Source organism: Hemicordylus capensis, chromosome 3 (genome assembly GCF_027244095.1).
Source record: "Hemicordylus capensis ecotype Gifberg chromosome 3, rHemCap1.1.pri, whole genome shotgun sequence".
Classification (NCBI taxonomy): Eukaryota; Metazoa; Chordata; class Lepidosauria; order Squamata; family Cordylidae; genus Hemicordylus; species Hemicordylus capensis.
The window spans coordinates 83,941,893-83,966,914 of record NC_069659.1 but is presented as its reverse complement, the minus strand read 5'-3'; the positions used below and the strand labels follow the sequence as shown (position 1 = coordinate 83,966,914).

At 43.0% G+C, this 25,022-nt stretch overlaps 1 protein-coding gene across 7 annotated transcripts in view; it reads right to left on the bottom strand.

Moving 5' to 3' along the window:
• Nucleotides 1–25,022, bottom strand: part of JAM2 (junctional adhesion molecule 2) — a 75,878-nt gene that overhangs the window by 3,606 nt on the left and 47,250 nt on the right. For 3 of the 7 annotated variants that reach the window (XM_053308288.1, XM_053308294.1, XM_053308292.1), the window contains exons 3-9: nt 14,641–14,754; nt 12,138–12,290; nt 7,588–7,793; nt 6,126–6,228; nt 2,481–2,588; nt 986–1,001; nt 411–453 (exon numbers count right to left, since the gene is read on the bottom strand). In XM_053308288.1, the coding sequence (XP_053164263.1) occupies nt 411–453; nt 986–1,001; nt 2,481–2,588; nt 6,126–6,228; nt 7,588–7,793; nt 12,138–12,290; nt 14,641–14,754 (743 nt within the window). The remainder of the gene's footprint in view (nt 1–410; nt 454–985; nt 1,002–2,480; nt 2,589–6,125; nt 6,229–7,587; nt 7,794–12,137; nt 12,291–14,640; nt 14,755–25,022) is intronic. The other 4 variants (XM_053308289.1, XM_053308293.1, XM_053308290.1 and 1 more) reach the window with 4 other exon arrangements.

Here is a 25,022-nt window from a genome sequence, read left to right as displayed (position 1 = left end):
GACAAAGGCAGCCCCCCTTAGAGCGCATTGCAGTAGTCCAGCCTATAGGTTACAAGCACATGTACCACCGTTCTGAGGTCGTTTATCTCAAGAAATGGACATAGCGGGTGTATCAGCCGAAGCTAATGGAAAGCACTTCTGGCCACCACCTCAACTTGGGACACCAGGGAGAGGTTTGGATCCAGAAGCATCCCCAGACTGCGTATCTGTTCTATATAAAAATTACCTTCAGAGTTTCAATCCCCTTATGAGTGGTACAATTCAGCAATTCACCTCTCAGCTGTTCTGCGCACTGCAGCTGTAGCATGTATCTGCTTGAGTGTGCATTCATGCAAGCACTTTCTGCACCCTTAAGCAAGTATACCAGGTGTACCAACCCTACCCTTGTTGCATAGATATAGAACACTTGCCGTTTCACTTTGTGCACCTTTGTACTTGGAAGCCTTCTTGCTGCTGGTGAAACAAGAAGTTATTACAACTTCTGATTACTATTTAAATATACAGAGTTTAAACAAATGCATTTCTAAAGATACATGTTACATGGGAACTGTATGCAAGCTTCCAAAATATATGCAAAATCAGTTTACATATACAAAATCAGCTAAAATAAAATATATCCAAAATCAGTTAATGTGTTACACTCTTATAGCAAGAAAAAAATGTGTTTTTAATGGAGGGGGTATATGTGTGAATTAGACCAATATCTCAGAATAAGGAAGAAGGTGAATTTTTCTCTTTATGTTCTTAGTGAGGGAATAAATTAAGTACTACAGATGATTATCTGGAACTTTATTCATTCTAAATGTTAGTAGCCAATAATAAACTCTGACTAGCTGGGGTCAAATTTAGACATTACAATCTACAGATTGAAATACTGCAACTAAGGTAAGATTATGCTCAGGGTATTTTTTAAAAATAATAATGCAACTTTTCAACTAACTATGTTCAACAATGACATTCAGAAAAAGCAAGTAACTGTACTTACTCTGACGAATTTCTTTCTAGAAAATGAGAGGGAGAAAAGACAGTAGTAAGACTGTCTGCACATTCCATATTGCCTGAATTGTAAGATTTTCAAATTGTTGCTTTTAGAGCCATCTCTGTAGAACTAGCAGGGAAACTAATCAGGCATTTCCTTATTGGGCTCTGATCACTTTCTTTGGATTGCCTTTCTCCATGTCGCCCCCACCCACCATTCCATCAGATTGATACTACATATATGAAGAAAGCATCCTAAGGAAGAGTATTAATCTTCCTTTACAGAACAGTGGTTCTGTAATTTCCCCCCCTTTTTTGCTCAGTGACATGCAACTTGGCACTTGCTGTGAATCATCAGAAGCCATTTATATCCTGTGCTTGAGGCACAGTGTATTGGACTGTAGTGACTGATCTATAGTGGAACTGTGATAGACTGTCACTGCATGGCCCATTTAACATGGCTATTTTACAGATAGGAGAGCATCAGCAACTTGCCTAATTAATTAAGCTGTTGTGTGCTTTAAGTAAACAAAACAGTTTTTATTTCAAATAAAGCAATTTTACTACATTCTTCAGAAATGATTAAATAAATGAAGTCCAGTGAAAATTAAGTGTGTGAGTTCCACAGAAATTTAACACAATACACTACAGTTAATTCCTCAGTTTCAGTGGGACCAACAGTTTCCCCAGGCTAGATTGTGTCTAATATGAACAATGGTCCTGCCCTGCAAGTTAACTAGATATCTATTTGATCTCACAGTTCAGTGGTCTTTTGAGAATAATTCATCCACAAATCTAAAGCACAAGAGCAAGGAATCTGTCCTACTACAAATTCTTGGCAGTCCAAAGTGAACTTTTGTCTTGCACAAGTCTTTGAGGATAAGTAGGTGATGTATTTTCATTGTTGCCCAGCAGATGGAGCTAGCCAATCATATCGCAAAGATTCCACATCAAAGCTGCTACACAATCATCAGTTATACAGAACTTGCAAAAACCATGGTTTTTTACTGAAATTTTTTACTGAAATTTTGTTTAAGTGTAGTGATTTGCTTTGACAGTCAGAACACATTGTTCTATATTACAAAAGTATAAAGGAGACAGAACCTATAACTGTGCTCCAATCAACACTCAGAACAGGAACCCACAAGATTCTGTGCTTTCTATCCCCAAGTCCACAAAGCTTTGATGGCTTCTTGTAATGAAAGGTAAAAAGCTCACCAACTTTCAAAACCTGAATCATTTGTGTTAGGCCCAATTCATATGCAATTTCAGAAGCTTAAGAGCCCCTTTACTATGGATCAGTCCTATACAACTCCATTAACATCTGCCACAGAGATACCAGAACAGAAGGGCTAACAGAGTAACTGACTCCTAAATTTTCTGTTGCTCCTTCTGTCCAGGATGTGCTCCCAAAGTGCCTGTGCTCACATTTATCCCACCTACAGTTCACACATGTTTAGTCATGGCAACACTTTGATAAATCATAGAAAATGTGTACTTACTTGAAAAATAACCTTTCTTTTGTGCATAATATACACCAAGACCACAAGAAGCCACTACCAAAGCCACAATAACCACTGCAGCTATGATGGCACTTACATTAAGGTCATCTAGAATTCAATACAGATTAAAATGGTAGATGTTGATAAAGACAACAGTTAGTAACATTCACACTAAAAATGCTTGTTTTATGAAATTCTTTAGATAAAGTAGGATCTAAAAGCCATTTTCCTCACCTTGCCCCTCACTGCAGCTCCAAGCCCTCTGAAAAATGATTCTTGAGGGTCGAATTGAGCCTTAGTAAAGGATGTGGCAATTTCTAGGGGTCCCTCTCTCCCTCACCCCCCCAGCCATATGCACTGTATCCCATGTGGTTCCCAAGTGTCCCCCAATCCTCAAGAACAGCTTTTCAGGGGGCTGCAGTGTGTGTGAGTGTGTGTGGGAGGGAGGGAGTGGGGGACGGATATAGATGGTTGGTTGGTGCTCATGCTTTTGTGTGAGTGCTGCTCTGGATACTACCCTCTGCGTTGCATATAGAAGATGCAAGTTCAAATTCCACTACAGTTGTGGGCTCACTGGGTAGCTTTGCCTAAGCTTCATTTTTTTCTCTCTGGGTTTCCTAGGAGCCCTCCAACCAGGCATGCTGCCACTTCCAGACTATAAACTGATAACAGCACAGCAGCAATTATATGAGTAAGCATACAAGTGAGATAGAAGAAAGTGGGTATCCTAGAACCTGGACCTATGGATTTGCTTTAGCTGCTCTAGAATTAATAACTATACTGTAACATTAAAGCTGCACCCTAATCCTGGAAAGTGAGGCAAAGTCATTCTGACCTGCCCTGGAACACATCTGTGATAACTCAGTTTTGAGACTCTCTCTCTTGCTCTGCAAGTAATAAACATAGGATTTATTTCTGCAAGACCTAGTGACCACCCACTGAAATGAGGTAGGATAATGCAAGCTTTCCTGACACAGTAGCCATATCACTACAGATAAGACTAGTCAGCACCAAGGCAGAAATGCTTATATGAGGAACAACCCATTTGGTTCAAAACCAGGCCTCTACTAGCTACCCATGCGACATATAAGTCTTTTCAGCCTCTGCTCTATAGCCCCATTTGCCACTGGCTCTCTCAATCTGTCCACCACATTTTCTCTATGATTCCATATATGTGCCAGCATTATAAATAAAATGCAACTTTATGTAAATCAACAGTGCTGTACCCATCTATTTACTTACATACCCCACCTTCCAATGCAAAAGCCCTGAAAGTAGTTAACAAAAAGCAATAAAATGCCAAAAAAACCACAAAAAAACCCAAGAACTGCAAAGATAAAGACAACAGCTAAAAGAAAATATTTAAAAGATCTCAAATATCACTAAAATCATGACAGAGAATTTCACCCAACAAATAACAGAAATAATACCAGGTAAATTGTATAAAGGGAGTTCCACACAACTTGGACACCACCAAGTTGGCGGACCACACCACAGAAAGGGCCTTCTCTCCAGTAGCCTGACCTCAGAAGACAAAGGGTACACAGAGGTGGGCCTCTGCTGAAGATCTCAAATGTGGTTTTCTGGGAGAGGGGTCCTTTACATATTACAGATATTCCTGCTGATGTGGGATGTAATCCCCCAACAACGTTATTACAGTATACAATTGCCTCTGAGGAAGAGCACTTTTAAGCTTGAAATGCGTCAGGCAATAATTGAATAAAGAAGTGATTAATATTCAGCATTATTGGGAACTACCCCTCCCCCCCCCCTTTAATCTTGTTCCTCTTTTGGAATCTGATGTTGCTCCTGAAAGAAGGCAAGTTTCAAAGCAGTTAGTATGGCTGTTCCACTTGGTTGAAAAGTTCCTTCAGCCAATGCAGATAAACTTTAAGGCAACTGGGGTTTTGGGGATGTGGCAGGAGACTCATTGACAGGATTGACAGGAGGTGGCAGGAGACTCATTGACAGACCAGGTCCATGGGCGAACTACAAATCAGCCAGCGAACTACAGATCTCTTTCCTGCAGAGAAGAATACCATGGCGGCTCTGGACAAACTGGACAGGAAACTAAGTAATGCAGAGCTAGAGACCAGACTGCCCTTCTCAATCAGGCACATAGCCACAGGCAGAAATAGCGGAGAGCAAGGTGGCAAACTTAGAGACTTAACAGAATTTGAAGTATTAATTACTAAAAATAGCAATCATTTACTGGGATTGATATATAAGTTGCTATTGAAATATGATTCAGAAACAGAACAGGTAAAAGACTGTATGATCAAGTGGATGCAAAATTTAAACAGAACAATTGATATGCAACAATGAGAATACCAATGGAAGGTGAACATTAAATTTACAGCAAATAGCATTTTAAGGGAAAATTGGTACAAAATGTTTTTAGATGGTATATTACTCCCACAATGATTGCAAAGATGGATAGTAATTACTCTGGAGATTGTTGGAAGTGTAAGAGCCATGCGGGGACATTTTATCATATGTGGTGGGCATGTAGCAAAGCGTAACAATTCTGGGGGGGAAATTCACCGTAAGATGCAAGAAATTTCAAACCTAAATTTCCTTTACTCTCCAGAGGGTTTTTTTTGTTTTTGTTTTTTTGCTTTTTGCTGTTGTTGTTAAACATGACTAAACCCTATATACCTACTAAATATTTGGAGCTGTCTTTGTATATGATTACTGCAGCCAGGATCTTATATGCTGCTAAATGGAGACAACAAATAATCCTGATGGTAGATGAGTGGTTATTAAAATTATGAGAATATGCCTCTATGGCTAAAGTTACTGCTTACCCACGGAATACTTCAGATGAAACATTTATTTCTATTTGGGAGCCTTTCATACTTTACAATTTAGTATGGGGCCAACAACCTCATCCAAGATTTCGTTTTTCTTTCTAGAATACACGGCTATTTAAAGTGATATTTCTGTGTTTTGGTTTTTTTGTTTGTCTTTTACAATTCTTGGCAAGGGCAGTTTTGTGTGGGTGTGTTTTTTGGAAGGTCGAGGGCTGCTGAACCTCCCAATTGATGTATGTGATGTATGTAATTATGAGAGGACTAAGAACTGCGAATTGTAAAGCTACTTTTATCTTCTTTCTTTCTATGTCTCTTTTCTATTTCTGTTATCTTGTCGAAAAACAGTAAAAAGATATAATTTTTAAAAAAATAGTGGAGAGATCTAGGCAACGGGGTTCTGGGGAGGCCTTTGACCAGAGAAAGGGATCCAAATCATGCACTCTCAATAGCCTCCTAAAACAGTACCTAAGGGGGGCCCATCACAAAAGCTAGAGGGGAGAGGCCCCCCTTCCCCTGTAATCCAAGCTTTAGCCATGTGATCATTATTCTGTGATATCACTTATAGGGATTTGCTAGATGTTTGGCACTCCATTCATTCCTAAGAACACACTGCAGGCCTTGTAAAATGTGCATTATCCCTTTTTGCTAAAATATATTTTTCAAAGTATCTAATTTGAGACTTAAAATTTATACCCCCAAACTGTACTGGATTCTGGAAGATAATAAAGACAATCATTTAAACCTTCTTTTAAAGGATTAAACCCAACTGAGTCTTGCAATTAAGTCACTTTCAACTGAAGGTTTCTTGACCTTGTGTGTGCTTGATATTTACCAACTTGCATTCGCTTCACAGGACTTTTCTGAGGTGGTCCAATACCATTGGACGCTTCACAGTAATATTCTCCAGTGTCATTCTTTGAAACAGGATTGAATAACTGATAAAACAAAACAAACAATAAAAAGAAATGGAAGACGCAATGTGTTAAAAAGCTTGGGAACAAGTGGTAAAAATTCATATTGTTTTTGAAAACATTACCCTGCAATTTTTAATTGCAATGAACATGTCACAATGTTTATATTTATTCATTAACTATAGTCATATTCCTTCTTAAACATTTTCTCCTTGGATTTAGGTATATAAAAACAGATATGCTTCAAGAAAGAAATCACTAGCCATTGGGGACTCTCTCAATTCTTAAGAGCCTAAATCTGAAGCACCATTAAAAGCAACTTCTTGTTCATAAACCCATGATTTTCACCACATGCAAAGCAGGTCGCTTTAAACATGTGCTAATTTAAACATGTGAACATAAAATGACAAAACTAATAATGCTTCCATAGCGCCACCTATAGTCTACCAGTAATATTGACTGGTAAAGTACTTCTCATATTAGACACTACAGAACCAGCAAATGCAACCACTGAAAGGACCAATTCACAAGATCACTGAGCTTGTAGTCAGCTGCTTTCCTGTTCAGCTCAGACTAGGGTTCACTCATGCAGACTGGTAATATGAGGCCCCATCATGTGCCTGAGGTGGGGTTGACATGCTGAAACCTGATATGCCAATGTAAGTCAACAGCATCATCAATTTGCATTGCTGTTTTCGGCCTTGGCTCAGACACTCTCACTGTTATCCCCCAAAATGAATGATTTGCCAGAAATCCTGGATTTCCATGTCACTGACTTAATGAAGGTCTTGCCATCAGGAAAGTCTGGGAATAATCCTGGGCATCCATTTTCATGGATTATTTTTGGCTTAGAATCAAAGCAGTTTAGCCATGCCTGCTTCAGCTGAAACAGGGCTTTATAGTTCATTCATCATAGCCAGCATTTGCAACTAACATGCTGCAATAAATATTTCAGATATGCAGCATGGTCTCTTAACGGTAACATTTAAGTGTGTGTGTACACACACATACATGGACGCAAACAATTTCTGTGGGGTACCTGAGGTGAAAGTTTGTAATGGAATGGTTACACTGGTTTAAAAAAGGTTGGAGATTCCTGCGATAGGTCTTACCGCACAAAAATAAATGTCAAATCTTGCATTGATTTCATATATACGTATAAAAAAAGATAGGAAGACCTGAATGATGCAAGGTATCTTGAGGACTGGCTGTCCACTTTGTAACATTTCTATGCAACTATAATGTTTTTTTTAAAAAAGGTAGTACAGCCCTATTACTAATTTAGATTTCCTCAGTGTTACTAGTACAACTGAACAAGTATCCATTTAGCCTTTTTATGAGCCAAGAAATGTCAAATGCTTAGTGCTGGACAGGTGTCCTCACCAAAGTTCCAGATGTCGTATTCATGGTATAAGAAATCCTCTCTTTTTTAATCCTCCATAATGCTGGATTTTCCAGTAGAGCAATGCCACTCCTATACCACTTGTACTTCGAAGCAGGAGACCCTTCATTTTCTTTACATCGTAGTTCCACTACTGTTCCGCTCATAGCTGAGATAGGCACTTCACTAACAGGAATTGCTGGTGGGACTGGAAAATCAGATCATCTGTTTAAAGTAAGATATCTGTATAACAGAATCTATATTTGTCCCCAAGTTGTTCTAATGAAGTCAGTTGAACTTTGTGCTTCATATTTTATAGGCTCACATTGGCATGATCTTGCTGAAGTTTAATGTAAGCCAGTGTTAAAAGCTAGTGAAATTTGCTCCTGTATTCTGAAACAATAACCAGAAGATGCAATATAGTTCTTAACAGATAAACAAAGTATTGATTTCTTCTCATTTTGTCCACACTCCTTCCATAGTTTCAAATCTATATATGTAATTATCTAAGGCATACCCGTGGCTAATCCTGTGCGTGGCAGCTTTTGCAAGAGTTCATGAGCAGAAGCACCTGATTGGGCAATGGGGGTTCTGTATGCAGATAGGGAGGAGGAGCCTGTGAGAGCAGAAGCATCATGGTGATTGGGCAGGGGGATTCCATATGCAGACAGGGAGGAGGAGCCTGTGATGGCTAAGGTCAGTTGGAATGCAACTGTTACTGGTCGGAAGATGTTCTTGATTGTAGAGGAGAGGAATATATAAAAAAAAAGGATAGTGGGCAGGAGTCTGTAAAGAGAGGGGTCGTGAGGAAGGAAAGAGGCCCTTCAGGAGAAGGAGGCTGTGGTTGTGTGAAGTAGATGAGGAAACAAGCGGAACAAGATCGGATAACTCAGGAAGCGACAGAGAAAGAAAGAAAGAAAAGAAGGAAGGGAAAGACAGACAGAGGGGAAAAGCGAGTGGAGGAGAGAGAAAGAGAGAGGAATAGAGAAAGAAGGAAGGGTGAGGGATGGGCCTGATCCTGTCAGCAGTCTGAGGGGAATGAGTGGCCATGGCGGCAGCAGCAAGGAAGGGCCCAGTCAACCACTGCAGCTGTTTGGACCATTGGCGGAGGGAATGCGGCAGGCAGGCAAGCAAGGGACGAGCCCAGGCCTGTCAGCGCCCTGAGGGGGAATGAGTGGCCATGGTGGCAGTGGCAGCGAGGAAGGGCCCAGTCGACCACTGCTGCTGTTCCTGTGGGGAGGAGCAGGAGTGGGGCTTGGGTGAGCAGGTCTCTGAGGATAGCAGGATAGGAGGTTGCAGATTGGCCAATAGGTGCCAGCAATGCTGCAGCTGCAACCAAGAGGGGTGAGGAGCTGGAAGCAACGGGATGGAGGAGGAGAAGGAGCAGGAGTGCTGATCAGGTGAGGGTGGAGAGATCTCTGAGGTAAGGGGGGCTGTGGCAGGGAAGCAATCAAGTACTAGCGCGCAGATGCTCTACGTGGGTTAAGCTTGTGTGTGTGTGTGTGTGTGTGTGTGTGTGTGTGTGTGTGTGTGTTCTCCTAAATGTACCCGTCACTAATCCCATGTGTGGCAGCTCTCATGAGAGTTTGCAAGCAGCTACATGGGGGATAGTGACTGGGATGGGGGAGAAAATGGCGGTGGCAGCCAGCCGGCCAGAGGGAAAGAGCCGGCTGGCCGGCAAGGGAAAGCACCAGGCTGACGGGGAAGGGAAGTGCTGGCCAGAGAAAGCGCTGTGTGCAGAGGAGGGAAAGTGCTGGCCAGGCTAGCAGGTGGGGAAGGGAAAGGAAAGTGCCTGCCAGGCCAGTGAGGGAAGGCACCGCTGGAGGGAAAGCAGCCTGGGAGGAGAAGAAGGGATGGGGGGGGGGGAGAGGATGAACTAGGGGCGTAGATGCTCTGCACCAGATCAGCCAGTATATATATAAATATAACTCTCTAGTCTAAGGCATACCCATGGCTAATCCTGTGTGTGGCAGCTCTCGCCAGAGTTCGCGAGCAGAAGCACCTGATTGGGCAGTGGGGATTCCATATGCAGATGGGGGGAGGAGCCTGTGATGATTAAGGTCAGTTGGAATGCAACTGTTACTGGTCGGAAAATGTTCTTGATTGTAGAGGAGAGGAATATATATATATACACACACTGTAAAAGGATAGTGGGGAGGGGTCTGTGAAAAGAGGGGTCGTGAGGGAGGAAAGAGCCCCTCCAAGAGAAGGAGGCTGTTGCTGGGTGAATTAGATGAGGAAACAAGATGAACATGATCTGTTAACTCAGGAAGGGAGAGAGAGACAAAAAGAGAGAAAGAAAGGGGGGGGGGGAGAAAGGATGGGAAGAGCGAGTGGAGGAGAGAGAAAGAAAGAGGGGCGAGGGACGGGCTTGAGCCTGTCAGCGGCCTGAGGGGAACGGGTAGCTCTAGCGGCAGTGGCGGCAGCAAGAAAGGGCCCAGTTAACCACTGCTGCTGTTTGGGCTACCGAGGCCACTGGCGGAGGGAGGGAGGGAGGCGGGCAAGGGATGGACCTGGACCTGTCAGCGGCCTGAGGGGAATGAGCAGCTATGGCAGTGGTGGCAGCAAGGAAGGGCCTGGTCAACTGCTGCTGCTGCTGCTCCTGTGGGGAGGAGCAGGAGCGGGACTCGGGTAAGGAGGTCTCTAAGGATAGGAGGCTGCAGCTTGGCCAATAGGCACCAGCAACACTGCAGCCATGACTAAGAGGGGTGAGGGGGATGGAAGCAAGGGGATGGAGGAGAAAGAGCAGGAGTGCAGCTTAGGTGAGGGTGGAGAGATCTCTGAGGTGAGGGGGGCTGTGGCAGGGGGTGAGGGAAGCAATCAAGTAGTAGTGTGCAGATGCTCTGCGCAGGTTAAGCTAGTAAAATATAACTTGTATAAAATCACTTATCTATTTAAGAATAACTATCATCAGTTACTAGATCAGAAGTGGGCAAACTATAGCCTGCAGGCTGGGTATGGTCCACATCATCTGTTTATCCAGCCCATGTCACCACCTCCCCCCACCCCATGCCCTGGCTGCTACCGCTGCATCCTCCTCCTCCTCCTCCTCTCCTCTCCTGCCGCCACTGCCTTCTGTCTACATGGTGGCTTCTGCTGTAGCTGGCGAGGTGTCTAACTGCTGTAGTGCACTGTAATGATATCACCATGCAAGTGGTGTCATAATGCACCGAGGCATTATCGAAGCAGCCACACAGGCAGAAGGCGGCGGCAACTAGAGATGTGAACGAATCACAATTCGCAGCATAATTTGAAGCACATACCCAGCACCTTTAAAATGGAGGAGAGCAGGTGCATATCTGCTCCTCACCGCCACTGCCTGAATTGGCGCTCCTCCCAGCTATCTTTGCATGTCAGTGGTACTCTTCCCCCAGCTGCTCTCGTGTGACACACCATGCGTGGTGGGCATTTGCGTGCTGTGTGTGCCGGTATTGTGTGAGGGCAGGTTTGGGAGAGCGACACCAGCTCACAAAAATAGCTGGGAGGAGCGTTGCCAATTCAGGCAGTGGCGGCAAGCAGTGGAGGAGCAGGAATGCACCTGCTCTCCTCCATTTTCAAAATGCCAGGGATGTGCTTCAGATCGTGCTGCAAATTGTGATTTGTGCACATCCCTAGTGGCAGAAAACAAGGCAGCAGGGGCTAGGCAATGGAGGGAGAGAGACAGGCGGAATGAACATTGATGGACCGCTATTCAATTTCTTTTAAATATGTGACCCTCCAGCCCAAAAGTTTGCCTACCCCATACTAGCTACTTTTCTAATTTCCTTTTCACAAGATCTCTGTTCTGAAATGTAGTTAAATATTATTAGTTTATTGAAAACCATTCCTTGCCCAATAGATATGTATATTGAAAGCAACAGAATAATGATCTAAATGAAAAGTTATTTAGGCTGGAATCTGAAGCACACTTCCAAGGAATTAAGCCCCAATGAGTCCAGTTAAAATGATTTCTGAGAAAACATGCACATATTTGTGTGATGTTCAAAGGTTTGTTGATTTGTTTAACATTAAGTATTGGACTCGTCCCCCTTCCTGCTATAGCAATCCATGCCATCCTGTTCTGGGAAAGGCATAGTCATCCAACATCAAAAGCAAGTCTGCAGGGGTATTAAGTGGATGCAGAGGAAATGGGGGAGGCAGGAAACCCATGTTAATCCAAACCATCTTGTAGAATCTATATATATATATATATTTCTCCTGGGTGTGCCCAGGAAAAATGCGTCCCGGCAGCCCAGCTGATTGGCTGGGCTGCGGGGGCGCCTGATTTGTCCTGGCGCACCCAGGAGAATAGCCTGGCTGGGCAGCTGCGGAGGCAAGGTGGTGGGCTAGGCGGTGGCGGCGGGCCCAGCTGCGGAGGCAAGGTGGTGGGCCAGGCAGCGGTGGCGGGCCCGGCGGCGGCGGTGGGCCAGCTAGAGGCACAGATGCTCTGTGCCCGGGCCCACTAGTGCTATTTTATTTCATCTGTAATTGAATGGCAAATTAAGGTTAAAAAGAAATATAGCTACATTAATAAATCCATTTAAATCTCAAATAATTTCATTTAGATTTTTACCTAGCACTAAAAGAGAAATTTCAATTTCTGCTGCTTCTTGTCCTTGTCCTGTGGATGCACTAATTTCACAGCGGTATTTCCCAGCATCCTTTCTCGTCACATTTTTAATTCTAATGCTTGAGTCCCACATTTTAGCTCTTTTATTAAAATCACCTGTTAAGAGAGAGTGCGAGAGAGCAAGAAACGTTTTGAAAATAGATACTGGTTTACCCTCTCTCATCTAGACACAAAAACAAGATATTGATTGACATGCCTTTGAAGACTGTTCCAATGCTGCATTTCAGATCAGATAGTTTATCATGATATAAATAATGGAGCTTGAACATATGAACAAATCTAACCTATACCTTTGATTAAACCTTAAATCAATTTTGATAAATATGTTTAAGTGTGACTAAGAGTTAATGTATGTGATCTGCCAACTTATCTTCTGTATATAGAATAATGTGGACAAACCAGGCTAGATACCAACTCAACCCAGTTTTGGATAATGCAAATTATCTAGACCCATTTCAAACTTGCTTCCATGTGGGCTATGGGGTTGAGATTGCCATGGTTGGCCTGATGGATGATCTCCAACAGGCTATCAACAGAGGGAGTGTGACTCTACTAGTCCTTTTGGATCTCTCTGCGGCTTTTGATGCCATCAACCATGGTATCCTTCTGGACCGCCTGTGGGAGGTGGGATTGGGCGGCACTGTTATGCAGTGGTTCCATCCCTACCTCTTTGGTAGATTCCAGATAGTGTCGCTTGGAAACTGCTGTTCTGCGAAGCGAGTACTAAAGTGTGGAGTTCCATAAGGCTCCATACTGTCTCCAATGCTTTTTAACATCTACATGAAACTACTCAGAGAGATTATCAGGAGGTTTGGTGCAGGGTGTTACCAATATGCGGATGACACCCAGATCTTTTTCTCCATGTCAACCTCATCAGGAAATAGCATATCTTCTCTAAATGCCTGCTTGGAGGCGGTAATGGGCTGGATGAGGGATAACAAACTGAAGTTGAATCCAAATAAGACGGAGGTACTGACTGGGGGGGGCAGTGTTGGGACCCGAGAGATGGTTTAGATATGCCTGTTCTGGACAGGGATATTGTCCCCCTGAAAGATCAGGTATGTAGCTTGGGAATGTCCTGGACTCAAAGCTCTCTCAGATTTCTCATGGTGAGGCAGTGGTCAGGAGCGCTTTTTATAAGCTTTGGCTGATACGACAGCTATGTCTATTTCTGGAGGTAAATGACTTTAAAACCATGTTACATATGTGAGTAACCTCCAGGCTTGACTACTGTAATGCACTCTGCGTGGGGCTGCCTTTGTATGTAGTCCGGAAACTACAATTGGTACAGAATGCAGCAGCCACATTGGTCTCTGGGACAACCCAAAGAGACCACATAACACCAGTTTTAAAGGGAACTTCACTGGATGCTGATATGTTTCCAGGTGAAATACAAAGTGCTGGTTATCTATATATTTAATTCTCTAAGGCATACCCATGGCTAATCCCAGTGTGGCAGCTCCTGCGAGAGTTTGGAGAGCTGCCAGATAGGCTAGCCACAGGACGGGTGGAAGGGAAAAAAGTGCCGGCAGTGGCAGTAGCTGGTCACCTGGGGGGCAGGGGTGGAACGGTTCCTAGAAAACGGCAGGCAACGGGCGGGCGGAGGCGATGGGAATGGAGGAAGAAGGAGGTGGCAATAGGTGGGCAGAGGGAAGGAGACGGCAGTGGGCGGGGGAAGGAGGCAGCGGCAACGGGCAGGCGGGGGAAGGAGGCAGCGGTGGTGGCAATGGGAGGGTGACAAAACGGCAGCAGTGGGGAAGGGGTGCAGCGACAGGCAACAAACTAGAAGCACAGATACTCTGCACCCAGCCCAGCTAGTTACCTATAAAGCCCTTAATGGCTTGGGTCCAGGGTATTTAAGAGAGCGCCTCCTTTGTCATGAACCCCTGCTGACTGTTATGATCTTCTGAAGAATTCTGGTTACGATTGCCACCAGCTCATTTGGTGGCCACCCGGGACCGGGCTATCTCTGTGGCTGCCCCAGGGCTCTGGAATGTACTCCCCTTTCAGGAAGATCCTTAAGGCTCACCTGTTCTCACAGGCTTTTAATTATAATTAATTTTAATAATTTGTTTTAATAATTGCTTTGTTACTGTTTTTATGCTACTGTTTTAATTGTGTTGTATTTTAATCTGTGCAATTTTTAAATATTGTTTTCAGTTTTGTACACCACCTAGAGATGTACATATCAGGCAGTATAAAAATATAACAAACAAACCCAGTGGCCAGCAGCCATTTCTACAATTGATGGCAGTATCATTTTTACCAGCGGTCACCATCACTGAAATTGCTCTTAGCACTGCAAGCTCAATTCATGTACAGCCTAAATCCAGGCAGGTCCTGAGGTTTCTCCATATGGTCCTGTACATGGAACAGTTCACCTGGAGAAAACAAACCACTGGTAACATACTAACACACACAAAAATATAATTTAGCATTTTCTTACCTACAAAGGTACCACCAAAGTAAACAAATGAAACATCAGATCTTGTAACCTTTTTCCATTCTACTCTTATTTCAGTTTCCTTTCCGGCATTGTGTTTACAGCTTAAGATTGCCTCTGCAATTTTCAACACAGAAAAGACATAGATGATTATTTATGCTCTGTGACTGGTATAGAATGAGATTATATCATGTTGCTTAGAAACAGCCAAACATATATATAAAGTCATATCTTTTGTGGCTGTCTCCTATTTGCAGTTGTCAATCCTCTCTTTTGCAGTTAAATTTATTCACACTTGAGGGAAGACACAATTTTAGCTGTCCACCCTTCCTTCTGCATTCCCCTGTGCCCAGATTTTCAAGAATTGCAGAGGGAAAGAGGAGATTAAAGAAAAACGCCCCTTCCTTTATTGCTGTATTAATGACCAGACATTAATATACTGCATCAGCTACAATCACACAGTACAGAGCAATTTAAATTCAACACAGATAAACAGCCCTGGCACCCAAACTTAGTTAATATATCAGATACTGTTAATTAACTGGTAGTGATGGTACAGGCCTGCTGCACAGAACTAGAAATATCTGGGTTCTGATCAGAGAGTAGTGTGACATAAAAACCAACAGATCTGCCAAGATACTTCATTAAAGGAGAGGGGAATTATACTATAATGAATGTCCCAATAAAAAGGTGTAAAAGTACATGTCCCACTGTCTCAACCTCCAATGTTTCACATGGGCAAAATAATTTTGAATATGATATAAACCAAAATCTGTCTTCCAGCAGAGCCAAAGGGAGCACATTAAAACAAGGCATTGTAAGTGTTCTCCGATGTTTTGGAATGGTAAGATTAATGAAATAATCTAAATCAATTCAAATCTAAATCTAAATCAATCTAAATCAATCTAATCTAAATCTAATCTAAATCAAATGAAATAAATTCTAAATCAATCCTAACACAACCAAGCTAAGTTCTCTGGAGTTCCATTTCATATATACCCAGTCTGAGCATTGATTTAGTATTATCATAGACCACTCCAGAGATGACAGAAAAATCAGTGGAGAGTCCATAGGTCCCAGCAACAGCTCTCCTCCAATCAGAATAAAAACCATCAGGGGAGCCAGACCAACAAGGAAATAGATTAATTTCATCCCAAAATTAAAAAGGTAGAGCGAAGCCTTCAACCCTCAACAATGCCGCCTCCAAGCATAAAGCAGTGTTACGCACACAACAGACAACGGAAGAAAGAGATCTCAGAAATTTTGAATGGACAGCTTCCAAAGAGCAAAAGTCATAAGTACATAGATGAAATCCATATAACAACTGAGTTAAGGTTTTTGCCTCAAAAACCCTGATGGCCGAGGGAATATATTGGCCACCAATTGATTGAAACAAAATCTAAGTGTAGCAGTGGCTCTCCTATGCGCACTCCCTGTAACATGGGGGGAGAGCTGATCTTGTGGTAGTTAGCATGAATTGTCCCTTTGCTAAGCAGAGTCTGCCCCAGTCTGCATTTGAATGGGACACTACTGTAAGACATTCCCCTTTGAAGATGGAGCAGCTCTGGGAAGAGCACCTGTATGCTTGAATGCAGAAGGTTCCAAGGTCCCTCCATCTCTGGTAGGGAATAGTAGTAATGTTGGTGTACCGATCGCTGCCCAACACAGTCCCTAACTGAGCTGACAGGCTTGGCATTAAAGTCTCCAAGGCTTATGGTGTTTATGTGGGGCTTCAATATTCACTTTGGGACCAATTTGTCCAGGGTGACTCAGGAGTTCACAGTGGCCATGAGAACTATTGGCCTATCCCAAGCAGTCTCGAGCAGTGTTTCCTCTAAGGCGTGCACACATGCGTACGTTCACAAGTTTTTTTTAATGTCCGCTCAGTTAATTTTAGATCCCGCTCAGGTTGAATCAAGAAGGCCTCATTCTGAATGCACATGCGCACACACTGCCTTGATACCGCCACCCAGAACAAAACTCACTCTGCACACAGATGAAAAAAAATTAGAGAGAACACTGGTCTTGGGACCGACAAATATTGCTGGTCACACGCTTGATCTGGATGGTGGTTCGTGGGTGGGAACTCCTGTGATTTCCCCATTGTCATGGTCGGACCACCATCTGATGAAGGTTGGACTTACAATCACGTCACACCTCCACAGGGTTGAGGGGCCTATTAGGATGATCCGCCCGAGAAGATTATTGGACCTAATGGGATTTCAAGAAGCCTTGGAAGGATTTAGTGTGATCTGCTGGTGATCCTGTTGATGACCTGGTGGAGAACTAGAACAGCAAACTCACATGATCATTCCTAAGCGTCCTCTCCAACCCGCTTTAAAATTGGCCCCTTGGTATAAGGAAGAACTATGGGAGCTGAAGTGGCAAGGTAGATGACTGGCGTGCAAGTGAAGAAAGACTTGAATCAAATTCAACAGATTACAACTTAGAGTGCATCTGAAGACCTATGCTCAGGCAATACATGTGGCAAAGAAGCAATTCTTTTCGGCCCGTATTACATCTGCTCACATCCAGCTGAGTTGTTTAGGGTTGTGAGAGGGCTAGTACACGCCACTCCTTCCTTGAATCAGAATTTGGAACCATCAATTACTCGCGGTGATCTTTTTAATGAGTTCTTTGTTAAGATCTCTTGTATCCAGGCAGACTTAGATTCAGACCCCACAATTATTAGTCTAATGTGGAAGAGTTCAGCAACTCCTCTTATGTGGTTAGGCTGGATCAGTTTCAGTTTGTGACTCCTGGTGATGTGGATAAGCTGTTTGGAACGTTGCGGCCTACCACCTGTTCTCTTGATCCTTGCCTTATACTATGTGGCAGGGGGTTTGTTGTAGAGGGCCTGGTAGATATTATAAATGCTTCTCTGAGGGAGGGCAGGATGCCTTCCTATCTTAAGGAGGCAATCATTAGACCTTGATTATCTAGACCAGTGTTTCTCAAACTTTGTTGGTTCGCCGCCCCCTTTTAGAAAAAATTGAATGCTTAATGCCCCCCTGCCAAGCCCCGCCCCCAGGGTGGGGGTGAGCTGCCCAAGCCCCGCCCCTGGAATGCCCCGCCCCTTGCCTAAGGCACTGCTGGGGGTTGGGCCAGCCCCGAGTAATGGTGAGGACATAGAGGACAGGAATACGAACTAAGCTAGTAACAGAATAAGTTTTAATGAGAAGGATGAGCCTGATGAGATTCTAACAATTTGTCAATATTCGGCTCCATGTTTTTTAACAGCATTCTCAAATCTCCACGATTAGCTATCTGCAGCCTATTTCTTTTTTTTGTTATTAGCGTTGTTACTGCACTGAACCCACGTTCCACTAAATAAGATGAAGGGAATGCAATAAGAAGTTTTTGAACAATAGTCCATAAACCAGGATAAAGTTCAGGTATCTGCTTCTGCAGCCAAAACTGTTGGTATCCAGATTTAAATTTAAATTTCAGCTCTTCATTTGTTCTTAACTCAATCAACTCTTCTTCTAAGTTTGGAGATGCTTCTGAAATTTCACAGGAAAATGTGTCCAAAAGCCAATCAGGTACATCAATTTTTAAAATATCCTGAAATCATTTTTTGAAGTCCAATTCCAGAGTTTCCAAATGTTGGCAATATTCAAGTAAATCTTCGTCATTTTTTCCTACTGTTGACAAATTTGGAAAGTGGATAAATTCTCCCCGTCCCAAGTTTCTTTTATGTATTTGAAGCTTTCCCACAAATGCAGAAATTACATTTTTAGTTTTTATTAGATTCAGGTCATCACCTTGGAGCTGAAGGTTCATTTCACTTAATTTGTTAAACAAATCTGTCAGATAAGCTATATCTGGTTTTGATTTTATCAAATCTGCTCTTAAAGTAGCATCTTTGTCTTCCAAAAACTCTAGCACTGAGTTGAAAAGGTTGGGAAAACGGCTCAAACTGGCTCCCTTTGATAGCCAATGAACTTCTGTATGAAGAAGCAGACGATTGTAATCTTCATCGTTCTCCATACAGAGTTGTCCAAATAACCTGTCCTGAAAAGAATTACCTCTGATTTTGTTCACTGCTCTGATGACGAGATGAAGTGAGCTATGTAAGCGTTCACTCAGGTTTTTCGCTACTAGATGTTGCCGGTGAATAACACAGTGTACGGCCAATATATTTGGTACCTCTTCCTTTAAATGTGCCATAAAACCATTGTAGCGTCCAACCATCGCTGGAGCACCATCAGTAGCAACAGACAATATGTTATTCAGGGGAATTTCTTTCTGTTCAAAAAAATCTTTCATTACATGAAATAATGCTGCTCCTTTAGTATCAGTTTCTAAAGTTTGGGCAAACAATAACTCTTGGCAGATTTGTTGATCCCTTATGAAATGCACATAAGCGAGAAGTAAGGCTTCATTCCCTGGCAAAGTTGACTCATCAAGTTGCATTGAAAACTGAGATGTTTTTAAATAATTACATAGAGAGTTTTCAATGTTTTCAGCCATCTCATCAATTCTTCTTTGGACTGTGTCATTACTCAAAGGAATTTTTTTGACAATGTCAGTTGGTGACTTGTGTAGCACAGTCTGTAATACCTCCTTTATGGCTGGTATAATAAGTTCTTCCCCAATAGTAAGCGGTTTCCCTGATTTTGCAATAAGTAAAGCTATATTGTAAGAAGCACGCAACCCATCGTTACCTTGTTTGGAAGCTGTTGAAAAGAAAGTTTCCAATTTGGGCTGTTTTACAAACTTTTCTTTGAGTCCTTGAAAATAATGCAAATCTTTATTCTTTTTATCTGGATGGATTTTTGTCAGATGTTCTTGGAGTCTAGAAGGCTTCATAGCTTCATTTGAGAAAACTTTTTGGCATATTATACACATTGGTAATGCATTATTTGAAGGAGACAGAATGAAACCATATTTCAAATAATCAACACTGTACTGCCTGCATTTTTTCTTTGCCTCAGACATGGTAATAACTGAAACAAGAAGCGTTGGAGCTCCGAGGGGCGGGAGCATTTAAAAAGTCGGCGCGCTCCCTCAACTGCATGTAAAACTAGTGACCGCCTTCCCCTGAAAAGTTCTGGCCGGTGGTGGGTGGGATAGCTGGAGGACTGAAGCCCAGGGCGGCAGCTGCCTGAAGACCTCCAGTGTCTTCAGGCAGCTGCCACCCTGGGCTTCAGTCCTCCAGCGTCTCAGTGGAGTCTCAGAGGGCGGCAGAGGATTTAGCTGGCTCCCCTGCTGCGCCTGCGCAATGAGCCCCTCCCTTGGCTCATTGCGCAGGCGCAGCAGGGGAACCGGCTGAATCCTCTGCCGCCCACCGATTGGTTCCTGGCGCCCCCTAATTTTACATGGAGCTTCCAACGCCCCCTTGGATTGCTCCAGTGCCCACTAGGGGGCGATACCGCCCACTTTGAGAACCATTGATCTAGACCCATTTCAAACCGTTTTCGGGTAAGCTATGGAGTGAGGACTGTCTTGGTCAGCCTGTTGCTTATAACCTATAAAGCCCTAAACAGCTTCGGCCCAGGGATGTCTTTTTCACTATGAGCCCCATAGCACATTGAGATAATCCGGAGAGGGTCATCTGCTGTGGCCACCAGTTCAACCGGTGGCTTACACAGAGACAGTCCTTTTCTGTTGCTGCCCTGAAACTTCAGAATATACTCCCTGCTGAAATAAGAGCCTCCCCATCTCTGACGACTTTTTAAAAGTGTCTAAAGACACATTTATTCACCCAAGCTTTTTACCTAGACCTATGGTTTTAATTTTTTTTTAAGGTTTTAATTTTAGGGATGTGCAAAAAATTTCGGGCACAGATCGATCTGTGCCCGAAATGAGCAATTTCGGGTGTTTCGGGGCCGAACCGAATCACCCTCGATGTCCCCCGATATTTTTCGGGGCCGAGCCGAATCACCCGAATTTCGGGGCCGAAAAATTTGGGTGATTCAGCTCATGACTGATTTGGGGGGATTTTTTTGAAGTTTTAGTGACTTTGGGGCAGTTCGGGGACACAGAATGGGATCTGGGCAAAAAGAGTGGGGTGGGGTGGTAGTGCCTAATGGGTGCAGGCTACCACCCCAATTTCAGGGAGATAGGGCAAAGGGCTGATTTTTGGGAAATTTCTGAAGTTTTCATGTCTTTGGGGCAGATTGGGGCAGAAAGTGGGGCCTGGGGCAGAATAGTGGGGTGGGGTGGTAGTGCCTAATGAGTGGAGGCTACCACCCCAATTTCAGGGGGATTGGGCAGAGGGCTGATTTTTTGGGAATTTTTTGAAGTTTTGGTATCTTTGGGGCAGATTGGGGGCAGAAAGTGGATCTGCCCCAAAAGAGTGGGGTGGGCTGGTAGATAGTGTCTAATGGGTGGAGGCTACCACCCGTCCCCAATTTTAGAGTGATTGGGCAGAGGGCTGGGTTTTGGTGAATTTCTGAGGTTTTTCTTCATAAGGTGCAGTGTGCTAGATTGATATTCATAGTAAACGAGAGTGTGAAAAAGTGAAAGTGGGGTCATGAGAGTTCTTTAACTGAAAAAAATCTCATCTGCTATCATTGAATGAGAATTCACACCTCAGAAAATAAGGGAAAACATCCCTTCAGAAAAACTTCTGAGGTGTGAATTCTCATTCAATGATAGCAAACGACCTGGTGCCTTCCCACATTTCATCTGGTCTACCAGTCTGGTTATCTCCGAAATAGTAACTTGAGAACAAACTGGCAGAGAGTCAGCACTGCTACTGACAAAAGAGTCAGTGTTAGTGCTACAGAATTCTTTTTTGTTTTCTTATGCTTTCAAGAATGAAAGTCACCAAGCCATACTGTTTCATTCTTTCAGTATTTTCTTTGGTTGATTTCTTCATACATTTAACATACTTTAATATTCAGAAGTTAATGGGGAAAGATGGATTACAGAGTTCTAGATCTACACTTCAGTCTTCATGGTGGATGAATTAAAAATCATCCTCCTCACTCTTGCTCACAAACCTTACATTTTAAAAGAAAAGTAACCTCAAAAAGAGTGTTTGCACGTGATTTTCCATATAAAGTGGGAGAACAGATTATAGTGTTGTAATGCCACCTAATCTACCCCTCAGACAGATTCCAGATGGTGTCGATTGGAGACTGTTGCTCTTCAGAATCTGAGCTTAAGTATGGTGTCCCTCAAGGCTCCGTAACTTCTCCAATGCTTTTTAACATCTACATGAAACCACTGGGAGCGATCATCAGGGGATTTGGAGCTAGGTGTTACCAGTACACAGATGACACCCAGATCTACTTCTCCATGTCAACTTCTTCAGGAGCTGGCATATCCTCTCTAAATGCCTGCCTGGAAGCAGTAATGGGCTGGATGAGGGAGAATAAACTGAAGCTGAATCCAGATAAGACGGAGGTACTTATTGTGCGGGGTCAGAACTCCAGAGACGATCTTGATCTACCTGTTCTAGGTGGTGTCTCACTTCCCCAAAAGGAATATGTTCGTAGTCTGGGAGTACCTCTGGATCCACACCTATCATTAGTTTCTCAGGTTGAGGCGGTGGCCAGAAGTGCTTTCTATCAGCTTCGGCTGATACTCCAGCTGCGACCGTTTCTCGAGATCAATGACCCCAAAACAGTGGTACATTTGTTAGTAACCTCTAGACTTGACTTTTGTAATGTACTCTACGTGGGGCTGCCTTTGTACGTAGTCCGGAAACTTCAGTTGGTTCAGAATGTGGCAGCCAGGCTGGTCTCTGGGTCATCTCAGAGATACCACATGACTCCTCTGCTGATGGAGCTTCACCGGCTGCCAGTAGGTTTCCAGGCAAAATACAGTTATAAAGCCCTAAACGGCTTAGGCCCTGGGTATTTAAGAGAGCATATTCTTCACTATGAGCCACACTGCTCATTGAGGTGGTCTGAGGAGGTCCGTCTCCAGTTACCGCCAACTTGTTTGGTGGCTACACAGATACGGGCCTTCTCGGTTGCTGCCCCAAGATTGTGGAATGTGCCCCTGCTGAGATACCATCCTTCCCATCTCTGGCAATTTTTAAAAAACCTCTGAAAACCCATCTTTTCACCCAAGCTTTACTAGCTTTTTAAAACTGTTTTTCATTTTATGGCTGATTTTAAATTGTTGCATTGTTTTAATTTTTATATGTGTTTTAATTGTTTTATGTTAACTGCCCAGAGATGAAAGTCTGGGTGGTATAGAAGTCTAATTAATTAATTAATTAAAGGTGCAGCGGGGAAATGACTTGATTAGCAAGCTAGAGGTTGCCAGTTCGAATACCCACTGGTATGTTTCCCAGACTATAGGAAACACCTATATTGGGCAGCAGCAATATAGGAAAGATGCTGAAAGGCATCCTCTCACGTTGCACAGGAGGCGACAATGGTAAACCCCTTCTGTATTCTACCAAAGACATCCACAGGGCTCTGTGGTCGCCAGCAGTTGACACCGACTCCACGGCACACTTTACCTTTACTGAGCTCCTATGATGTTAATCATTTTGATATTCTCTACTTCAAAAGCATTCAGCCAGCCATCAGGGATTTTGTTCCCATCTTTGCTGCAATCATCAGTAGATACTATGTAAGAGAGTAACCAAAACTGAAGACATTAAAGCTGTAATCCTAAGCACACTTAATGAAAATTGCTTCTGAGTAATTTGTACAGGACTGCAATTGAAGTGTTGTAAGAACATCTAAGAAGAAATTGAGCTAGTGACTATAACAGGAAAACTAAACATTTTAAATATGTTAAGACAAATGAAAAGTGTGCAAAACTGGAAATAAAAACAGGCACTACTGCTAATTGTGTTTTTAAGGAACAGCTGTCTTGGGGAGCCAAGAGAAGAAGATGAACAAAATTCCATATCCAAAGAGGGTGTGTACTAGTGAACTTATGGAAAAGATTTTTTTTAAATTATGGAAGGAAAGGTGGAAATGTTTCTGAGAAAACGCTAAGAAAAACAAAGCAAGAAATTTCTCTAAAGAAAAAAAAAGGTGCAATGTCCAACTGTTCACAAGCTGTGAAATCTTTCACATTAATGCAAATATGATAAAACATGAAGGGTTTCTCAAATAGTGATTTATGTCAAGTCACAGGAACTTGTACCTTAATTAATTTTGGCTAATTGGAAACTGTGCTATTTAACAGATATACAGTATACTTACTACCCTATCAAACCTCTTCAAGGTGGAAGAGTTTCATGAACTATTTTGAGGGGTTTTGTTTTTTTAAAAAATTAGGATTTACCCACCATGAGGGGGAATGGCTTGGAATGGGCCGAAAAATGCCCAAACTGGGCAGTTTGTGGCATAAGGAAGGCCAGCAGCGGGATGGGGAACCTCCATGGATCCCCCCACCCCACGGCCTTGAAAAGCCCCCTGAGGGGGTAAATCCTATTTTTTTTTAAACTCAAAATGGCTCGCAAACCCCCCCTCCCGCTCCCCTGAACCGAAAGGGTTTGATGGGGTTAGTAAGTATATATCTGTTAAATAGTACAGCTCCCAGTTCCCAGCTAGCCAGGGTCAGGTTGCAACAAGCAGTGCATGGCAGTACCTTCTGTGGCAATCCTTCCATACTGTTATTTGATATTAATTTTTTTAGCATCAATATTAAATAGATGTAACACTGGCTCCTTGAAAATCACAATTTACAAATTGTGAACCGTCTTCGGAATGCATGTTTCTCTCCCCCCCACCTTTCGCTTGTCACCTAAATTATAATTTAGCATTATCTCTACACCAATACTAACCACAAGTAATCCTGAGCAAGGTTTTCAAACGCTGGTTGAGACGGAAACCGTGATTCTAATTTACCATTATTACCAGTGTAATAATAAACCACTGTAAAGAAAGACCAAGCAAGGAGGAAAATGAGTTCCCATGGCTGTTTTCCCAGTTTTCCAGCCACGACAGGCGAACCAGTGGTACATCTGTGCTAGATCTGAAGGAAAATCTATACAGAAATCATATCTGCAAATAAACAGATCACAGCAGAAAGAATTCAGAGAAAGATAGAACTTACTAAACTGACAAGAGTACAAATGTTTCCATGGAGGACCCATGTCCTCCCCCCGCCACCCCACAGTAGCTCTTCTATTTTAGCTACAGTTTGACAAAGTTGGTACACCTTAAACTAGTACTATTTCGTTTCGGCACTGAGTCAGCTAAGGGAAATGCTGCGGAAAGGGATAACAGCAGTCATGAGGCCAAATGACATGTCTTGGCACTACAACAAACAGCAGACTCTTTTGATAACTCTAACACATACGGGGGCGGGGGGGCGGGATGGAAGGAAAAAGAAACAACTTGTTAACAAAATAATTTTCAAAATAGACTCAACGTACACAATACTGGCAAGAATCCAAAACTCTACAGGGTTGTAATGTGCTCACACAACTCTATGAAAGCAGGAGCTACGCAATTCTCTTA